Below are 18,977 nucleotides of genomic sequence, written 5' to 3' on the forward strand. Positions count from 1 at the left end.
CACGTGAATCGAATGCAAATCTGCCAGCCAACGAATGGAATAACTGTTTTATGTGCGGAAATTACAATACAATAACTATTAATAGGCAAATAAAAACATTACAAAAACTGATTTTCGTTTCAACAATTATTTATATATGTTATTGGTGCCTAAAATCCCTCACAAAACAGTTGACAACCTCGAAGGTAGCCATGAAATGCCGAGCATCTCTTAACGAGATGGCTGAGTCATTTCGCTTAAGGATAAGACATAGCCATCGCGACATTGAGGGTAACTGCAGAGCCGATGAACTAGCGAGATGAGTACATAGACAATGACATAGGCATAGCCTTACAAACATGTAAGCTACTCATCCTTGAAGAAGTCGTAAGGAAAGCAAACGAAAGATGGCGTAATAAAGCCACCTGCAAAATCGCCCGTCAACTGTGGCCGACTCTCAATGCTAAGCGCACAGAATCTTTTCTAAGCCAAAATATCGTAAGCACAGTCTTAGCACACTGATTTCAGTCATAACGGGACATTGCCTAATAGGTAGGCACGCCCAAAGGATCGTTGTGCAAGCGCATGACTTCTGAAGAAGTTGTCTTGATGAGGAAGAGACAATCTTGCACCTTCTGTGCCATTGTTCTGCCCTATCCAGACGGAGATTTGCTATTCTAGGCAGACAATTTTTTAACGAATTGGAAGGCCTCAGTTCTGCAGAAATAGGAGGTATTCTAAATTTTTTGAAAAGCACACACTGGTTTTAGGAGAAATAGGGAAAGCTCCCCACGCGTCATCTCAATCGGCTATGAGCCTGAGTATATCCCACAGGACAACCGCTTCAACCTAACCTCAACCTAACCGTTTGGTGCTTACACCTTTTTTGGGTATTTGGCCGAGCTCCTCCTCGTATTTATGGCGTGCGTTGTTCCACAAGTGGAGGGACCTACAGTTTTAAGCCGTATTACCTGTATTATTGCCTGCCGAGGGGCGGTAATGCTTGGAAATAATACCTAGCACTCCATTGTTAATTTACATAGATGCGGCCCAGTTTCCCGGCATCTGATATCCAAAATCGGCAACAATTCTTAACTTCTTACGTTATTTTTTAAAACAAATTATGGACATTATTATTTCCTATTGCGCCGGCTGGTTTTTTTTATTATGGCAGACCAATAATTTTAACATTTTATTGAAAGAAAATTCAAACTAACTTGTTGTTGGAAGACGGGTGTCTTACCATTCTTAATTTCTAAGATGCACTATCCAACGTAAATCGAGCTCATCGAAATTTTTAAACTCGTTTCGAGATCCACTACTAAAGATATCTGTGTACTAGGGTTGATCAATGAGTAGCTGTGTTTAGAGACGTGTAACGTAGCTGGGGCAATAATATGTGCATACTTATGTCCAACCAGCACTCCAAATTTTTGTAATTTTTCATTCATTTCCCAAGATCTCTTTACCTGCTCGTCCATTAATAAGATTTCTTTATTTATCTATTTATGTTAAATCAAGAATATATTCTAGAATTTTATTGTAGTATATTGGAATATAGTTAGCATAAAAAAAACAAGCAAGTAAATAACTAATTCAAAAAATTATTCTTCCTTTCTGGTTCAAAGCGCAAGGAAAATTTCTAATTCTTACTAAATCACTGAACGAACTTTCGTCGGCCTAATGTGTACTTTTAGCAAATCACGAAACAATGATAAGATTTATATCAGAGGATAAGATGGCTTGCACACCCAAGGAGAATACCCAAGAAGAGTACCACTCGAAAGATAGTTGAATTACGCACTGTTGCAGGCCGAAGAAGAGGATGCGCCAGAAAAAGATGATTCCAGGACGCTGAAGATGACCTTGCAAAGCTGAACGTGTGGCGAAGGAAGGAAGTAGCCTTAGATAGAGACGGGTGACGAAAGGTTGTAAATGAAGCAATGGTTCACCAAGGATGTGATGCTAAGAAGAAGACGAATTTGAAAATTTTTGGTCCCGGCGACACTGTATATTAAATTTCATAATGATTTATACATCTTTCTAAATATGATTTATAAAATTGAGAAAGAGAAATATCCATCCTTAATTCGTGGACAAGTTGGAAGGATCCTGAATACCAGCTATGAGTTTCGAGAGTTTGGATAAAAAAAGACACCTTAAGGACTGGCCAAACACTTCGTTATAGAGAAGTTTTTTTTTTGTTTGATGCAGAGCTTTCTTTTTATTTTTGAAAATGGTTTAAATGCTACTAAACGATGAATGACCTTTTCAACCTCAGTAATTTAATTAAATTTTTGCGTAATTGTTAAGTAACTACGATTTCTGCCACAGTTTGGCCACGTGCGGACGCAAAATTAATCATTCAATTTGGCTTTTGAATAACTTTTTTACTAAAAAAATTGAGAATTTGATTAATGAAAGTCTTTATTTTGACTTTACGCGCTCCATTACTTGTCTGTTTGTATACTGCAGCTGTTTAGTTCCCAGGTGTCAAATATGATTAATGTTATATATGGAAAAACTAGAAAAATTTTAATGCCATAAAAAAAGCTTTTTTAAAGAGAAATATTCACTATAGGAGAATTCATTAAGGAGGAGTCTGACTGCACTTTAAAAACGAGGCAGCGGTCGGAAAATATGTATCTCAGAGAGAATTTGACGGCAGAATGCAAAAAATTACCGAAAACCCAGAAAGATTGAAGTCAGTATTTGTTTATATAACAAAATTAGTGATTCTCGTAAACTTTTTGAAAAATTAGATAGGACGTTTATGGGAAGCACTTCAATAAATTACTTCATCAGCCTGCGTTGTCTTTTAACATGCCCCTCACCGGTAAACCAGTTCAAAGTGGAAAAATCGAGTTTGAGGAGCAGTTCAATAAATGCCAGAAACAGAAACCTATTAAGGGTTTTTTGATCCAATTAGAAGATTCGGTTAAAAAAATACATGTATAAAATTTCACCCCCAATCCTGTTGCAAATTGATCGACCCTCGTACATACAGGTATACACATCTGTGTTATTTTCGACCGTTGTTTTAGAATTTGCGCCGCCATTGCTTCATCACCAACGCGAATTATGATTTTTCAAGTTTTGATTTTCAAGCACTCGTACATATGTATATATGTATGCACTTCTTCATACATACACACAATATTTATAGTGCAAAAATTCCAATCTCTTTCTTTTTTCTGCTAACTGTTCCGCTAGTTTAGCAACCAAGCGCAGCCGATACCCGTGGACTTGCGGTTTTCTTGTTTAAATGTATGAATAATAACTTACAAGTGATAGTGAAAAGACAAAACAGTTAATTAGATTTCTTTCCATTTTTCTTGGCATTAGTGATTGCAGTTAATACTTTAGAAAAAGATTTGCGTAGAAAGTTTTGCAGAGTTCTGCATACAAATCGTCAGAGGGCGAATGGTACTTACTGGCAAACAATTGATACTTACTGTAAATATGTATGTAATTGGTTCAGAATTTAAATTATAAATATTCGCTTGAATTGAGATTATAAGTCTTTTGATACGACGTATTATCCGCAAGCGGCAGGCTAATCACCTACCCTGCTAGAAATCAAATAGATTAACGAAACCAACGCAAGATAAGTCTTGTCGAGAGCCTATGCTCCCGAGAGGAGTGAACAAAAAAAAAAAAGTATCCTCAAGATTTTGAGCAACTAAACGCTAACACATTTAACAAATTTGTATCTATTGTGTAAAGATATCCCCCCCCCCGCTAAAAACGATGTGGCGCATACAGATTTGACACTTCCCGCAGCAAGAGATGGTGTAGGCGGAAAATTATTGGACAGCTATTCACCAGATCACAACAATGCTTTTACGTAAGGTGCAAACTCTTGGCGACTTTCAATCGGTTTTTACTTTGAGTAGCAATGGCCATTTGGGGGCTTAAGTGGAATGGCGAGCCGTGGTAGCTGACGGAGGTGATACCGTCTGTTCGCCACCTTCTGGCAAGCAATTTGTATGTTTTAAGAAACCTGGCGACCTGATGATCATGTCAACCGAAATATAAGTTTAAACATTTGCCTAGAATATCTTAACCCTTAATGATGAAGGCGCGCACCTCTACACGTGTAGTTGATATCCTTGCGAAACTCGAGAAATATATTTTAGCTCTTATAATTGGATTGATGATGGGAGAAAAACCTCGTTGACAAACTCATATTGTAATTCATTCTCGATAGTCCTCATCAAAACGAGATTACTTAGGGTCATGGCTTCTAGCTTAGCTCCTAGAAATTAAACGGAACCAGATTAAAAACTATTATGAAGCGGTGGTATACGCGGAAAAGATATTTAAATCCAACTGTATTTTATGCAACGAAAAATTATCTCACTTACAGTATTGGCCAAAACTAAAGCACCCCCCTAATGGTATTTCAAATAATGCTAAATCTCTCAATCAAACATCTTGAAATATGGCATATACATATGTCATGTGTTTCCTTGTTACTTAAGTATTTATAAAATATAATACCAAATATACAGCATTTTGGTTATACTGAAAAAAAATTGAAATGTTCATATTATTTAAAAACTGAATGGCCAAAACTAAAGCACCCCACATTTTTTTTTTCTTAACTACGGCTTTGTTTTATTGTTTTTAAGTTAATTTCTCTTCCTAACGGTATTTAAAGCTGAGTCAAAGTTCGTTAGAATAATTTGTGCAAAACACGTGCGGATTTAGTAGGACAAAACATTTCATACGGGAAATCAGCAAATATGGCCAGAAATGCGTATGAATTTAAAAATAAAATAATAAGTGATTGGCAAAGTGGTTTATCGCGACACAAAATTAGTGAGAAATATTCATAAAAAAAAGTGTAATATCGCGACTTATAAAAAAATTTGAACAAACGGGTTCTATTTCTGCAATCCATAGTAAGACGAAAGACTACACGACAAGACGACTCCACGATTAAAAGAAAAATTCAAAGTGATCCCACAGTCTCTTCTGAACAAATAAAAATTGATTTAAGTTTGCCGGTAAGTTCTAGAACGATCAGAAGACGAGCAGTGGAGGCCGGACTTTTCAGTCGACAACCTGCTAGAAAGCCATTTATTTCCGCCAAAAACAAAAAAGCGAGAATGGAAAACTGTATTATTCTCTGATGAATCCAAATATAATTTGAAGCATTCAGATGGAATAAGGCGAGTAAGAAGGCCAAAGCAACAGCGACTAAATCCGAAGTATTGTATCGGAACTACCAAGTATGGTGGGCGGAACATTTTGGTCTGGGGTTGTTTCTCTGGCCAGGGTATCGAGCCTATTCATCGAATAGAGGGAATTATGGACCGTTTCATGTACACAAACATCCTTAAAGATGTAATGCTACCACACGCTGAGGAGGAAATGTCACTGAGATGGAGGTTCCAGCAGGATAATGATCCGAAGCATACCACTAGGCACTGTAAAACGTGGTTACAGCAAAATAGAGGTCTTGGACTGGCCAGCTCAATCTTCCGATCTCAATCCCATTGAGAATTTGTAGGAGATTGTAAATTCGAAAATTAATAGGGAAAATTGCAGCACAAAGGAAGCCCTGTTTGAAGCGGTTAAAGAAGCCTGGTACAACATTTCTACGGAAATTTCTAGTAACCTAATATCTTCTATGCCAAAAAGATGTTCTGAAGTTATCAAAAATAATGGGTTTAATACAAAATACTGAAGAATAAAAACAATTATTTTCGCTTTTAATGGGGGGTGCTTTAGTTTTGTCCAAACAAGTTTTGAAAAATATTAATATTTTTTAATTTAATTTTTAATATAAGAAATGTTGAAAATTTTTTGTTATGTTTATTAATCACCAAGATAATAAGAAGAAACAATTTGTAAAAGTAAGTAATATTCGATGTTGTTTTATTGAGTTATTTGACATTATTTGAAATGCCATTAGGGGGGTGCTTTAGTTTTGGCCAATACTGTAGGTAATCATTTTCAATCCAACAAGGGTGTATCGTTTCGCGTTAAACTTAGTTGCTCGTATTGCAGTAAATTGGCTATGTTTCTGTCATGGAATGTACTAAGCAATCAGCATGAGTCTACAGAAAAGCGTGACCTGATATCACAAAGATGAAATGAAACTAAACTCCTGCAAGAATGAAAGGGGAAGATATGAAAATTAGAATGTGATTTTAAGAAGCTATGCAAAGAACTGACCGAGAGGAAACTATCAAAACAGCTAACTTTTGTTAACAAAAATCTTAAAAGTCAGGTTAGGTTGATTTAAACTTAGAATAGAAAAATATTTCTCCAAAAAATATTAACAAATCTGTAAAATTACTTGAGCTAAACAACTCATTTTATTAAATTTACTGAAAAGTTGTATTCGTGATTTGCGCAACCTTCTGTACTCTCTCAACCATGAATTTCTTGGAGAAGGTCTCGTCTCAGGAAATTATTAGCAAACCTGCAAATGCGATTTTCCTTTCCGTCAATCAATGAAGTTTATTATCCTGATGAATATCTCAATGTTAGGAAAAATAACATAGCTCAGCCAATGTTCTCATTCATCAATTTACACCATCTATGTAGATATCGGAGAAACCAAGCTTGTTTTGTTGTAACTCGTCTAAAAAGGTTTATTTTATCTCATTTCGAATGTATATTTTTAATATAAGTGTAGCAAATAAAAAACACTTTCTTATATAAAGGGTTTTTTAATGAGAGGTGTTATTCTTAATATAATATAAATGATCGGATGTTTATTTAATTATAAAGGGGAAAGTATGCCGTTAATAGTGGAAAATAACATCAGACAAATGACCACCACGACCACGCTTACAGGACAATATCCCTTTCATGAGATGTTCCATAACCGAATTGCAAAGTGGCTGCCCTTTGCCCTCGATAGCCTCACGAATTCCATCTTTGAGGTCTTGAATCGACCCTGGGCTGTTGGCGTTGACCTTCTCTTTCACGTGGCCCCAAAGAAAAAAATCACAAGGTATTAAATCACAAGATCTCGATGGCCAATTGTGATCACATCTTCGTGGGATGACACAGCCCGGAAAATGTTCACGTAAAAGAAGAATGGTTTCGTTGCTGGTGTGGCACGTAGCGCCGTCTTGTTGAAAATAAACTATGTCCAGATCAATACCATCCAATTCCGGGCATAAAAAATCGTTAATCATCTCTCGATAGCGCAATCCATTCACATGTAACACCTGTTATTGGAAAACCCTTTTTATATTATATACCTATATATATATATTTATAAATTGGCGCTTACACCCTTTTTGAGTGTTTGGCCGAGCTCCTCCTCCTATCTGTGGTGTGCGTCTTGATGTTGTTTCACAAATGGATGGACCTACAGTTTTAAGCCGACTCCGAACGGCAGATATTTTTATGAGGAGCTTTTTCATGACAGAAATACACCCGGAGGTTTGCCGTTGCCTGCTGAGGGGCGACCGCTATTAGAAAATCTACGAATACTATGCGATAAAATATGCCAACTGAGTCACGCTCTTTTAGTATATCTTGTCATCTATATAACCATCGTTTCTTCATGTCCGAGAGGCATATACACTGAACCCATGAATTGCTCGCAGTTAGCCACGCCGAAGAGTGGCAGCACCACTTGCATATCACTAAATTGATCGTTCACTTAAGGCTATTGGGCTCTCATTTCTTTCTCTTTGTCTCAATATTAAGAAAATCATCCATATGATGATTTTACATTTTTTTTAGTAATGAGTTTCAAATGTTTTCGATGTAATACACTTTTATTAAGAACTATCTACTACTTTCTATTTCATTTATTTACAGGAAGTCTGTTCGAATTCTATATCCGATCTAAAAGTGGATGCATCTTTTCGAAAAATTGCAAAAAATGCAATTTGCTTTCATATTTGGAAAATCGAGGAGGATCGTTTGGAGGCCGAGCCAAAAGCGCAATATGGCAATTTTGTTGACGACTGTGCATATATTATTTACGCAGCAGGACCAAAGGGCATCTACGTCAATCAGGATACCATAGTAAGTGAAAGGAAGGTCATTTACCTAGACTTATTATATTGAACTCTTCTATTTATCACAAAGACACGTGAAACAAAACCTGGCACTTATCTAGAACGTTTTATACACTTCTGGCTGGGCGAGAAGGTTTCTGAGCAGAAGCGTTCGAATGTTGCGCATAAAATCCAAGAGCTGGACTCATACTTTAATAATGTAGCTGCTGAATATCGCGAGACGCAGGGAAACGAGAGCGCACGTTTTTTGTCCTACTTCAAAAAAGGTTTCACGTAAGTAATTCTTGTTGCAAAGTATTAATAGAAAGAGCTCTTAATAAAGAAGAAAACATGGTAGCATTCTTTCAAGCAACTTGGTTGGTTCAAAAAGTTCAAATCGCCTCTACCAACTACATGGCCGCAAATGGCTACGTTGCATCGAAATGGATAGCATTTCCTGGGATTACTTCGGTTCGGACTATATCATGCTGCTAAAAACTGAGACGAATACTTATATTTGGATTGGCCGCTCAAGCAGCACAGCCGAACGACGCAGCGCACTCGATTGGGTTACCAAGCTAGGAGTTAATGCAAGCGATGTAACCATTGTGGACGATGGGTACGAACAGTCGTTGCCCGAAAAGTTAAAGAATCAGTGGAACTCATTTCTACCGCTTAGTCAACGAGTCGTCAGTCAAATATCCGCAATCCCGGAGAAACAGCATAGCAACAAACTGAAGATCTATAAATGCGGCTACCGTGGCACACGATTACATTTAGATCAGCTTGATGTGGTCATACCGACAAAAGAAGATTTGAGTGATACAACCACGGCTTATGTGTTAGACGGTTGCTCACAAGGCGTTTGGCTGTGGGTTGGAAATATGGCGCCACATCAGGACAAGATCAGCGCTATGGGCAATGGACGAGCTTTTGTTAAAAAGGTTGGTTGTAAATTGGTAGTCTTTTGTCAATTTGATCGTGCAAGAGGTTCAAAATGAAAATTTACAATTCCCTTGCAGAAAAAGTATCCGTACTCAACGCCCGTTATACGAGTGGTGCAAGGTCATGAGACTATAGAATTCATACGTCTCTTCCCAAACTGGCACTCAGATGCGGCTGAGTCCACAAGCCCCACAAAACCGGTATCGACAATATTTAAACGTTTCGATGCACTCACGCTCAGTCAACGGCCGAAGATGGCCGCAGACACGCAACTCATTGATGACGGTACAGGTGAACGTAAGATCTATCATGTGACCAAAGATCAAGTTATTGAAAAACCACAATCCAAAACGGTTATATTTATAACTAATCACTGTTATGTGGTCGAATATACCGTTATGGTGAGTATTTTAAATTGCTACCGGCATCAAAAATTACAGCTCTAATAATTCAATGATATTTTTCTAGCTACCAACTACAAGCCTCGCCGATGCACAAAATGTGGGCATCAGCACGATCATCTATCAATGGAACGGCTCCGAGGCCAATAGTGACGATATAGCAAATTGTGACCGCTTCGCCTTGAACACTTTCGAGAAACTCCATCAAAAAGCTATGTTTGTACAGATGAGCGAATGCGATGAGACGCCACATTTCCTACAGATCTTCGATGGCAAATTAATTATTCTTCAAAGTGAAAAGACCATGTCGCACCATAACAATAACTTGAACAATGTTAGCAATGAATTGGCGCTAATGAATAGAGATTACTTTGTTTTACGCATCTATGGCGATACCAGTTATAATTCCAAAGCTGTTGAGGTCTACCCCTTGACCTCAATGAGCGCCAAAGAGTGCTACGTGGTGAAAACAAGCCATGTTTGGGTGTGGTGCGGTCAGAGTTCGACGGGTGATGCACGTGAAATGGCAAAAAATGTTGGCAGTCTGCTTGGTGAATGTTCGCTGGTGGTTGAGGGTAAGGAGCCGAAAGAATTTTGGCGTTCAGTCACCCTATATATGTCACAACCTATTATCAATAGCGGCAGCGCTTCTAGTGGCAGTAATAATAATTGTGCGTCGCCACAAAATGGTTCTTATGTTAACAATAATAGTAGTGCTACAAAAATGCGTCTACAACCGCAACTCTTTTTGACTTGGTTACAACGTGGCAAATTCCATGCGCAGGAAGTTATTGGCTACGAGCAAAGTGATCTCGCGCCAGAATCCATTTATGTGCTCGACACGGGCTTACTTTCATATCTTTGGATAGGCAGGCAAGCATCTACCTATGAAAAGGATAAATATATTAAGATGGCTCAATATTATCTTGAGTCGGTGCCTATTGCACGTCGGCCCACTACAGCGGTGGCCATAATTAGACAGGACGATGAGCCGAATACGTTCAAAGGTCTATTCGAAAATTGGGATCACAATCAGTGGAATGTAAGTGAAGATTTCAAGATTCAAGAAGTAATCTTTTAATGCTGATATTATTTTTTAGAACTATGTGAGCTACGAGCTGAAACGACAAGCTTTTATGAAACAAGGAAATATGTCAAACGTTAATGGCACAATTACGAATGGAGTAAATGGTAATGGCATAATACCATCAGTGCTGAAAAATCATCAGAAAGACTTTGATCTTCATCATAAGTACCCGATAGTTATATTGCAGCAAGAAATCGATTTATTACCGCCAGAAGTGAATCCCTTAAAGCGAGAGGTAAATGTTTTGGAATACAACAATAGCAATGCTTATGACTTTGAGATTTAGATAAAAACAAGAAACTGCATAGTTTGTGAGAGTAGTAATTTTTTCAGCGATTTAGTCCCATATAAAAACTCATTACCGAAACAGTACCTTAAACCCTACAATAATCCGGTTAACTATAAAAACCTTAAGCCATGAAGGCTACACTATCACAGCTAGATTATTTACTATTCTCTATTGAAAAGGGCGAACTTGAACAGCGCTAGGTGCTATCAAATTACACTATACTTCAAGAAATTTCGTAGCACACATTTCAGCATCATGTATTGTAAAAAAATATAACAGGATGGAATGGCGATATCTGTAAATTCTTCTACTCGATTAAGCCCTTTTCTAAGCCACAAGGCATTTAGTCTGATCGACAAGCTCATAATTATTGAAAAGTATCGGAAATTATCAGGTTTTGAAACTTTGAAAAAAAGTTGTAAAGTAGAGTAAATTAAGAGCGCATACTGACAGTTGGCTTAAGCGTACCCTGCTGAATATTACCCAGGAAAGGCTTCGGCAGAGGAAAAGTGATGTCATCTAAAAACATGGAAGTGCCAAAGCAGCAGCTCCCACTCACCCAGCTACCCAGAGATGGTATCACTAAGGTAATCAAATTGCAAAAGAAGTTCAAAATTGAACTGAGCAATAAGTTTAAATAGGGTAGGCCTGCATTTGAAAATAAACTGCAGGAGTGTAGCCTGCACTGGTACACAGATGGCTCGAAGACCCCAGAAGGCATAGGCGCTGGAATGTACGGCCTCAGAACTAAACGGTATGTGCCGATGGTTAGTTTTCCAAGCACCTTCCAAGCGGAGATGTATGCCATTTGTCTATGTGCAGAGGTAAACTTAGGAATGTACGGAATGAGGGAATTGCCAATCTTAGTGACAGGCAAGCGGCACTCATGGCCCATATCGTCCTCTGAGATCAAATGTTCATTGGTACTTGAATGTATCGAGAAACTGAATCTCCTAGGAATGCACAAATGCATCCGGCTAATTTGGATCCAGGAAACGGGGGTATAACTGGGAACGAAACAGCGGGCATATTGGTGAGGGAGACTGCGGCCTCGCCTCTAATAGGACCCGAGCCCTTCCTTGCCATGGGACAACACACCATCAAAGAGAAGCTCAGGAGTGAAGAGCTAGGGCTAAGGGAGGTTTGCTGGCGCCAAAATATGGGGCTACGCCAGACGAAATCCTTACTGGGAGGATACAATCAAAAGAGGTTTAAAAAACTCATAACCCACCCCAACGATAATCTGAGAATACTCACGGGCATCCTCACAGGCCACCGCAGACTGCGAAGTCATCTCCATATGGTCGGGATTTAGACTACGGACTCTTGCCGTTTCTGCGCTCAATCCCAGGAGACTCCAATGCACCTTCTCCTGGAACGCAGGGCTATAGCGCGGAGAAGGTTGAGACATCTTGGCCAACTGCAACCAGAGGAAAGGCACATACGCTCAATCCAACTCAGCTCTATCCTGAGCTTAATAAGGAAACTGGGCTTGGATGAGCTACTGTGATGAGTAGAGGGCACAAAAGACCATGAGGTCGAAGTACAAACTTCATTCATATATCTGTCTATCTATCTATTATTCCAGTAGGAAAATTTTAACTCGGATTTTTGATCGAAGCGCTTCATTGAAAGTATGCCAGAGATTAGTGAACAACCAATTTTTACAGCAACCTGCCCAGTACAAGAACTTGAGAAAGCAGAAATATTGTTGGAATGCATTTTTTTTATTATAATCTGGTATATAATTTCATTTACATATTTTTTAAATATAATATTCGGCATATGTCCGCCGCAGCAACGAGTAGCATGGTCCATTCAATCAGTCCGTATGGGGTCAATGATGGCTTGAACACTGCAATAAATCGATAGCTAAGCGCGCTGTATGGCAAGTTGCCCCGTCTTGTTGGAACCAAATGTCGTAGATCTTTAATTAATTTTTAGATTTCTGAATAATTTTTGTAAACAAACATTCAGTTAGCATGGCAGCTACTTCCTCATTTCGAAAGAAATAAGGATTGTTAAAGCCACCTGGGGTCTGTGAACTTCGTGAACAGATTTATTTTTTTTTTTTTTTTCAAAGCAAATTTCCACAATTTGGAAGCATTGTTCTGGCGATAAACGATTAATAATGACTTTCACTATCTTAACCAAAGCTGAGTTTGCCATTCTCAGTTGTCATAGTTATCAATATCGTTATTTCTCATTCAGCTAAAAAAACCACCCGACAATAAATAATTACTACATGCACCCATATAAAAACATTTATTTTTGTTATTTTTGCAAACATAAAAATATACGATTGAAATGTTTGTACCTTTTTTCTTGAGCCGTTGAACATTTTTGATTCTGTTTCGATTCGGCCTTAAAAGTCGATGTTCGGTCATTCTCTATATTTATCCAATATCTCTCTTCGTGTGGTACAAATCTATCCAAACTTCATCTTACCTAATCTTACTAACTTTAATTTATTAATGGCTTAATTTAAATTAATATTAATAATTTCTACTATATATCGAATTTTTATATTTTCTGCAAACAATTATATTTATACAGATTTTCATTTAATTCTTTTTTTTCATTTACCAGGTCCACTTGACACATGATGACTTCGTCTCGCTCTTCAGCATGTCTTTCTGGGAATTCGATGAGTTACCCGTGTGGAAGAAGCAAGAGTTGAAAAAGAAATATAAATTATTTTAGGCACTAACTAACCAGTATCGAAGTATCCAAGCAAATATTTACATTTTTGGTACACAAATTGGTAAAAAATGTTGTATTCAATCGCATTGAATACAGAACCTTGAAAATGTGAAATTTATGTATTACGTTATATATTTACTTTTACTACATATATAATTATACAAATGCAATTATTTGTTTTTATAGAATAAATATGTCGCATGAAGTATTTACGTGAATAAAAATTCTGTTTGCAAAAGAACTATTTTGTATATGTATATTATATGTATATATATTATATATTTTTTTAAGCAAGCAGAGTTGCAGAAAGAGTTAAATAATTTTATACATAAAATATTTTACTTAATAAAGACTAAGTGACGTTTATGTAATTTTTAATATCGCGCATGGATTACCTGCCGGGCTGTTTAAATTCCTGAGCACGTAGAACTCCTAAACAAAATATGATTAGAAGTACGCCCACGAGTCGGTGTTTAGAGTCTTTTGTCAAATTGATATGAGAAATGATTTATATGATGATGATATAAAATTCCAACAAAATCCCGTGATAAGACAAACAGCATAAATTTACACCATTTCTTTGACGATTTTAAAGCTGCTTTCATCAGTGTTGTATGAATTTAATAACCCACAAACCCACAAAAACTTCTACGGCCATGCATAATAGCGTTGAAGAAAAGCTTCTGCTACGAGTCTGAAAGGCAACGTGACAACACTAAAAAATGTACTACCCTATCAGAAAGCTTCAGACCAATCAAAGCAATATACTTAGCACAGTGGTAAATCATTTAGCCGGAAAGGATGCAATGGTCTACAAATATTTCTGGTAAGCCTTTGCTTGTTAGCTCAAACTGCAGACGAAGAGCTTCAACTGCCTTGCGAGATCTGCGTCACTTTGACCCAATTAGGTTCTGGAAATTGTGGCAGGTTAAACTCCTACATACTTAACCAGAATCGACCCCGACATACCCAATATATATCCAGCATGTGAAGGCACACCGCACGACACTAACCATCTATTCACATACCCTAACAAACCAACTCACCTAACACCCGTCTCCCCCTGGGCCCAACCTGTCGAACAGCACGTTTTCTGAGTCTACCATTAGATGAATTAGACGAAGACGACCGGTGACGACGCCGCACTGACGGAGTTTACTAAGCTGCTACAACAACAACAACAATGCCATCAGGTGAGCACTTGATAATTCAAAAATGGAAAATATTGCAAATTGCATAAAAATTTCTATCTCGATTGGTTGCAACATTCTACCTTAGGGTAGTCACACTTATTATATAAATCCATTCCAACGAAAGTTGGGGGTTCCGGTGCTTCCCCACCCTCCCTACAGCCCAGACATGTCCCCTCCGGACTTCTTCTTGTTCCCGCGCCTGAAAAGAAAGCTGAAGGGGAGGCGTTTCGATTCCATCGAGGCGATCCAAAAAACTGTGACAGCCGAATTGAACGCGATTCCGGCGGATGAGATTAAAAAATGTTTTCTGCAGTGGACGGACCGCTGCCAACGGTGTATTGACGCTCAAGGGTCCTATTTTGAAGAATATTAGTTGTATAAGCCAAAGGGTTTAATAAAACTGCTTAAAAAAATAAGGCTCATTAATTTTCAATCAAACCCTGTATGTTCATCAAGCCAATGAATGTCACTTCAGCAGCATCACCCCAGAATATATGAGAAGTGTTTTATGTTGTTACAACAACAACAACATCCCAAGATCTTACTGCTTTCCAGTTTCGTTGATGCCAAAACTATCGCGAACTGAAACAGGCAACTTACATTTCAAAACAAGCTTTTTCTGATAATGGGCGACCCTTAGCTTACAAAGCAAACACTGCAGCCAATTTCTATCTAGTCCTACTCCACGTCAAGAATCAACACAACCCAGTCTTGATAGGTATTTTGTCTACTTCAGCATATTAACCATAGTTTCATTCTTATATACAATTATAGTAAAACAAAAACAATAAAATCCCACGACAGTCGGTTCTACGTAACCGAAACGACCCGGATTTATATCCGGCCGAGGACTGGCACTTCAGCAGCATGTAGAATGTTTATGTTGTTACAACAACCACAAAAACAATCAAATTTCAACGATCTTAACAGATATATTTTGCATAAGTAATTTTATATTTTTAACGAAAGTTTAGTGTTACGCTTTCTCTTCGGAGTCTCGTGTTCATCTCTAATTTGCTTTGCAGTGCACAACACCATGCCGGTTAATTACTTTCCTACTTCTCCTATATTAATACATTTTGTAATTATTTTTTCAACACTCAACACTCCCAGAACAAATTCATTATAATGAGTTTAACACTTTTAACTTCGATAAAGCGAACAAAAGTGGCAACTTCATTATTCATATTCAACAATGTGAGAAAACGATACGTGCTTAAGTGCAAGTTGTAGTGAATAAATATAACAAAACATTTTTTTTTAATAAGTTAATATTACATATAGATTCGTTTATATGCAAACATGCATATTTGATATTCACGGCACAATTTCTGCTTGAGCTTCAGTTGTAATATCCATAGACTCCACTTCCTCTGAGTCAGGTTCATCACCAGAGCCTACATATCAAAATAAAACAAAACCCCTATAGAACAAACTTTTGGAAAAATGTGTTTTATTACTTGGAAATAATAAATTTATTATGAACTCTAACAGTCCACCGAAGAGGTCGAAAAACATTTTCAGAATATTTTATTTATTTATATACTCCTTTTCGGCGTTCACCAATTACTGTGAATAACTGAATTTTATTTTTAAACTTAAGTATATGTAAGCACTTATGTATGCTAGTCAAATTAAATGGACCATGTAATTATTTGAGTATAATAACTATAATTACACAGATGAGCACGACGAAAATACAATTGACATCAAACTGAATAAGTGAAAATAAATGGTTGTAATACATACATATGTATTGTGAATGCACACATACAAACATACATAGAAAGACATGTACATAGTAAGGTATAGAGATGAGATATACATGCATTAAGTCCTAATGATCTATTTTGTCCTCTCACTTTCATAATACTTCATGTAGAGTCTAAACAAAGTTCTTTCAGGAAATACAAGGCAGCAGTAGCGTAAAATAAGCCAAGTCATATTAGAGAAGAATATTGGACGGTGTCTTTGCGACCATTTTCTTAGCTTGTGCGCATGACTTCGCTGCCTCAGTGCGCTAGGAAGACGATTGTAAGCTTTCTTAGTTTCTCCTTTGAAAACATTTTTTTAATTAAATAATTTAAAAAAATATATTTTAAATTTGTTTTGTAGATATGTATGTAAATACATATATATACATGGTAAAAATAAAACTATGTCGGTCTTAGGATTCCTCTGAGTCGTCATCATCGTCTCCGCCACCTTAAATATTAAAAAACAAATATTCTTAATATCTCTCCCTTGCATAGAGAAAAATCTCACCGAAAGAAAATAAGCCCGTAATAAAATCGAAAATAACTTGTAAAATATCAAAAAACATTTCCAATGATTGCTCTCGTATGAAGTAAATTACGGCTAATGATGCACATTTGTTTTCTATGCGGTCTATTGACCCTCGATTTCAAACGCAAACTAAAGTTGAGCGTTTCAACTTATTCAATTTATAAGCCAGCATTTATAATTTTTTTTAAATAAAAATTGTTGTTGTTGCAACAGCTTACAGATCCCTGAATAGAGCTGTGAAGCCATCAGTTAGCTAGCGATAGCCCCAGAAAACAAGCTATTTCTACAAGGTAGGACCAAAGAATGTGAAGAAAAGTTTTATATCAACGGGATACCTTTGCATATCGAAAAGGCATTTGTTGAATATGTCGAATTCAATTTTGAATAAATAGATTGAAATATAAGTACTTGCTTTTGGTATTGCATTGGTGCGATTAGTGAAATGTTAGTTGAAATTTAGTACGAAATATGCTTGTTGTCATGGTGCAACTTGACAGAAGCACTCACTTGTAAAACGTAAAATAATGGTCAGAAGTTCCCAATTCTACATTATCTGTTTCAAATTCAAACAAGTATTGAGCAAATCAATTGTATTCCTAATTAATTTGCACAATATTTTCTTGATTTAAGCGGATTTCCACTACTTAACTTACATATATAATTGAGGCATTCTAATAGATATACTTTAAAAATATTTGACGCTAGCTTTTATTGAAAACAACTTAGTCATTTGCCACTAATAACAGCAAAATTAACAAAATAACTTTTTACAGCTAATATTAATGAATTATAATTTTTATCATAAAAAATTAAATTTCAGCAATTCTATAGTCATAAAAGAACTACGAACAAAACAGGAAATATATTCCTGCTAAACATCATAACCATACATTGGTCCTTCCATGTAAGCTTTATGTTGGTCGGGTGAATTGCGTCGTATGCGTCGCCCTATCGGTTCCAAGTCGGCGTAGCATTTTGGGAATACGCGCTCCACTGCTTCTATCGCTTCAAGTTTACTTACATTGCGCACTGCCAAAACTGATTGCATCGCTTTCGTTTTTACACAATTCTGATTTAAAAAATGCATATGTATTAAATTACTTCAAAAACGTCCAAAATATTTATATTGTTGACCAACCTGATGAGCTTGTTTTATATCAAATATCGAAGCATCACCTTGCATCATTGCGCTTAAAAATGAACAATGTGCCAAATTTGCTGCTCTAATTTCAGTACAGGCTAAATGGTCGATGTTCCGGAAATCCAGTTCGTTGTTACAGTAATCGAACATGTGTATCATTTCATGTGTAAGCACACCCTGGACCATGCCTTCGTTTCGTGCCATGTTCTGGCATACAACAATTTGATTTAACACTGGATCATAGCCGCCAGTTACGGTGGTATCACACACTTCGCAGGATATATGACGACGCAGATCGATTGGACAACCAGAACTACGTAAAGCGCCCATCATTAGTTTCACCAAAGGACTATTTTTCACACACCAGTACACGTTACGCTCACATCTTACATTGTCGATATTTTCGCGTCCTTCCATACCTAACAAAATCTTCGACCATTTGGGCTTGTATGTTTCTCCTCTTCTTTCGGGATACAAATCATAACCCCATTCTTTAAATCTTGACTTGGGTGCATCGCCATTATCACTTGCTGGCCCTGTATTGGATGAATCCTCTGTGATCTCTACAGGGGAATCCACTGGTGTTTTCGCTTCAGCTTTGGTAAAAAGACCCATTTAAAACAATGCCGGTAATAACTTCCGGATACCTTTTAGAAGTTAAATAACAATATAACGAGAATAGTGTACGCCAGACAGCTGGTCAACAGAGATGCCAAACTCCAATAAATCAATAGGGCTATCAAAATGAACCCGTTGCGTTCATTGCGGCAACGCATTTGACTGACGTTACCTGAAAATGTATTGTTCTAGCCACAATGGATGGCGCATATAAGCAAAAAAAACAGATGTTCTTGTCGTGAACGCAAATATTATATCGTTGTGTACAAAACGATTTTTTCTGATTGTGAAATATATTATAAAATAAATGCGTATTGAAGCAAAAGAGGTTTCAGTAGAATTTGTGGTAATCGGAGACG

The 18,977-nt window shown here is 37.2% G+C and overlaps 2 protein-coding genes and 1 long non-coding RNA gene across 16 annotated transcripts in view; 1 reads left to right on the forward strand and 2 right to left on the reverse strand.

The window, feature by feature from the left end:
• LOC128863422 (villin-like protein quail) overlaps positions 1 to 13,542 on the forward strand; it is a 53,409-nt gene extending 39,867 nt beyond the window's left edge. For all 11 annotated transcript variants that reach the window (XM_054102566.1, XM_054102565.1, XM_054102562.1 and 8 more), the window contains 7 exons: positions 7,774 to 7,983; positions 8,047 to 8,249; positions 8,314 to 8,899; positions 8,978 to 9,301; positions 9,369 to 10,343; positions 10,402 to 10,623; positions 13,267 to 13,542. In XM_054102566.1, the coding sequence (XP_053958541.1) occupies positions 7,774 to 7,983; positions 8,047 to 8,249; positions 8,314 to 8,899; positions 8,978 to 9,301; positions 9,369 to 10,343; positions 10,402 to 10,623; positions 13,267 to 13,380 (2,634 nt within the window). In that variant the 3' untranslated portion in view covers positions 13,381 to 13,542. The remainder of the gene's footprint in view (positions 1 to 7,773; positions 7,984 to 8,046; positions 8,250 to 8,313; positions 8,900 to 8,977; positions 9,302 to 9,368; positions 10,344 to 10,401; positions 10,624 to 13,266) is intronic.
• A 204-nt stretch (positions 13,543 to 13,746) lies between these two features.
• Positions 13,747 to 17,120, reverse strand: LOC128864268 (uncharacterized). 4 transcript variants are annotated; one of them, XR_008454666.1, is made up of 5 exons: positions 16,839 to 17,120; positions 16,034 to 16,778; positions 15,219 to 15,970; positions 14,350 to 15,155; positions 13,747 to 14,291 (listed from the first exon to the last, which is right to left on the reverse strand). It is a non-coding gene; the product is annotated as an uncharacterized LOC128864268 (long non-coding RNA). The 4 variants fall into 4 exon arrangements; XR_008454667.1 differs by having other exon boundaries at positions 13,747 to 15,155; positions 16,034 to 16,593; positions 16,715 to 16,778; positions 16,839 to 17,116; XR_008454668.1 differs by having other exon boundaries at positions 13,747 to 15,155; positions 16,034 to 16,627; positions 16,715 to 16,778; positions 16,839 to 17,116.
• A 420-nt stretch (positions 17,121 to 17,540) lies between these two features.
• On the reverse strand, positions 17,541 to 18,727 carry LOC128864267 (mitochondrial inner membrane protease ATP23 homolog). The gene is made up of 2 exons (XM_054103840.1): positions 17,998 to 18,727; positions 17,541 to 17,928 (listed from the first exon to the last, which is right to left on the reverse strand). Exons 1-2 carry the CDS (start codon positions 18,613 to 18,615, stop codon positions 17,731 to 17,733), a joined length of 816 nt encoding a protein of 271 aa, XP_053959815.1. The 5' UTR covers positions 18,616 to 18,727; the 3' UTR covers positions 17,541 to 17,730.
• Between the last annotated feature and the right edge of the window lie 250 nt (positions 18,728 to 18,977).

This window comes from Anastrepha ludens, chromosome 5 (genome assembly GCF_028408465.1).
Source record: "Anastrepha ludens isolate Willacy chromosome 5, idAnaLude1.1, whole genome shotgun sequence".
Taxonomy (NCBI): Eukaryota; Metazoa; Arthropoda; class Insecta; order Diptera; family Tephritidae; genus Anastrepha; species Anastrepha ludens.

Bases quoted from the DNA above. Each gene is read 5' to 3' on its own strand.
- LOC128864267 (XM_054103840.1), bottom strand. From the start codon at position 18,615: ATGGGTCTTTTTACCAAAGCTGAAGCGAAAACACCAGTGGATTCCCCT. The intron at 17,929-17,997 runs GTTGGTCAACAA...TTTTTAAATCAG, and splicing joins ATATAAAACAAGCTCATCAG to AATTGTGTAAAAACGAAAGC.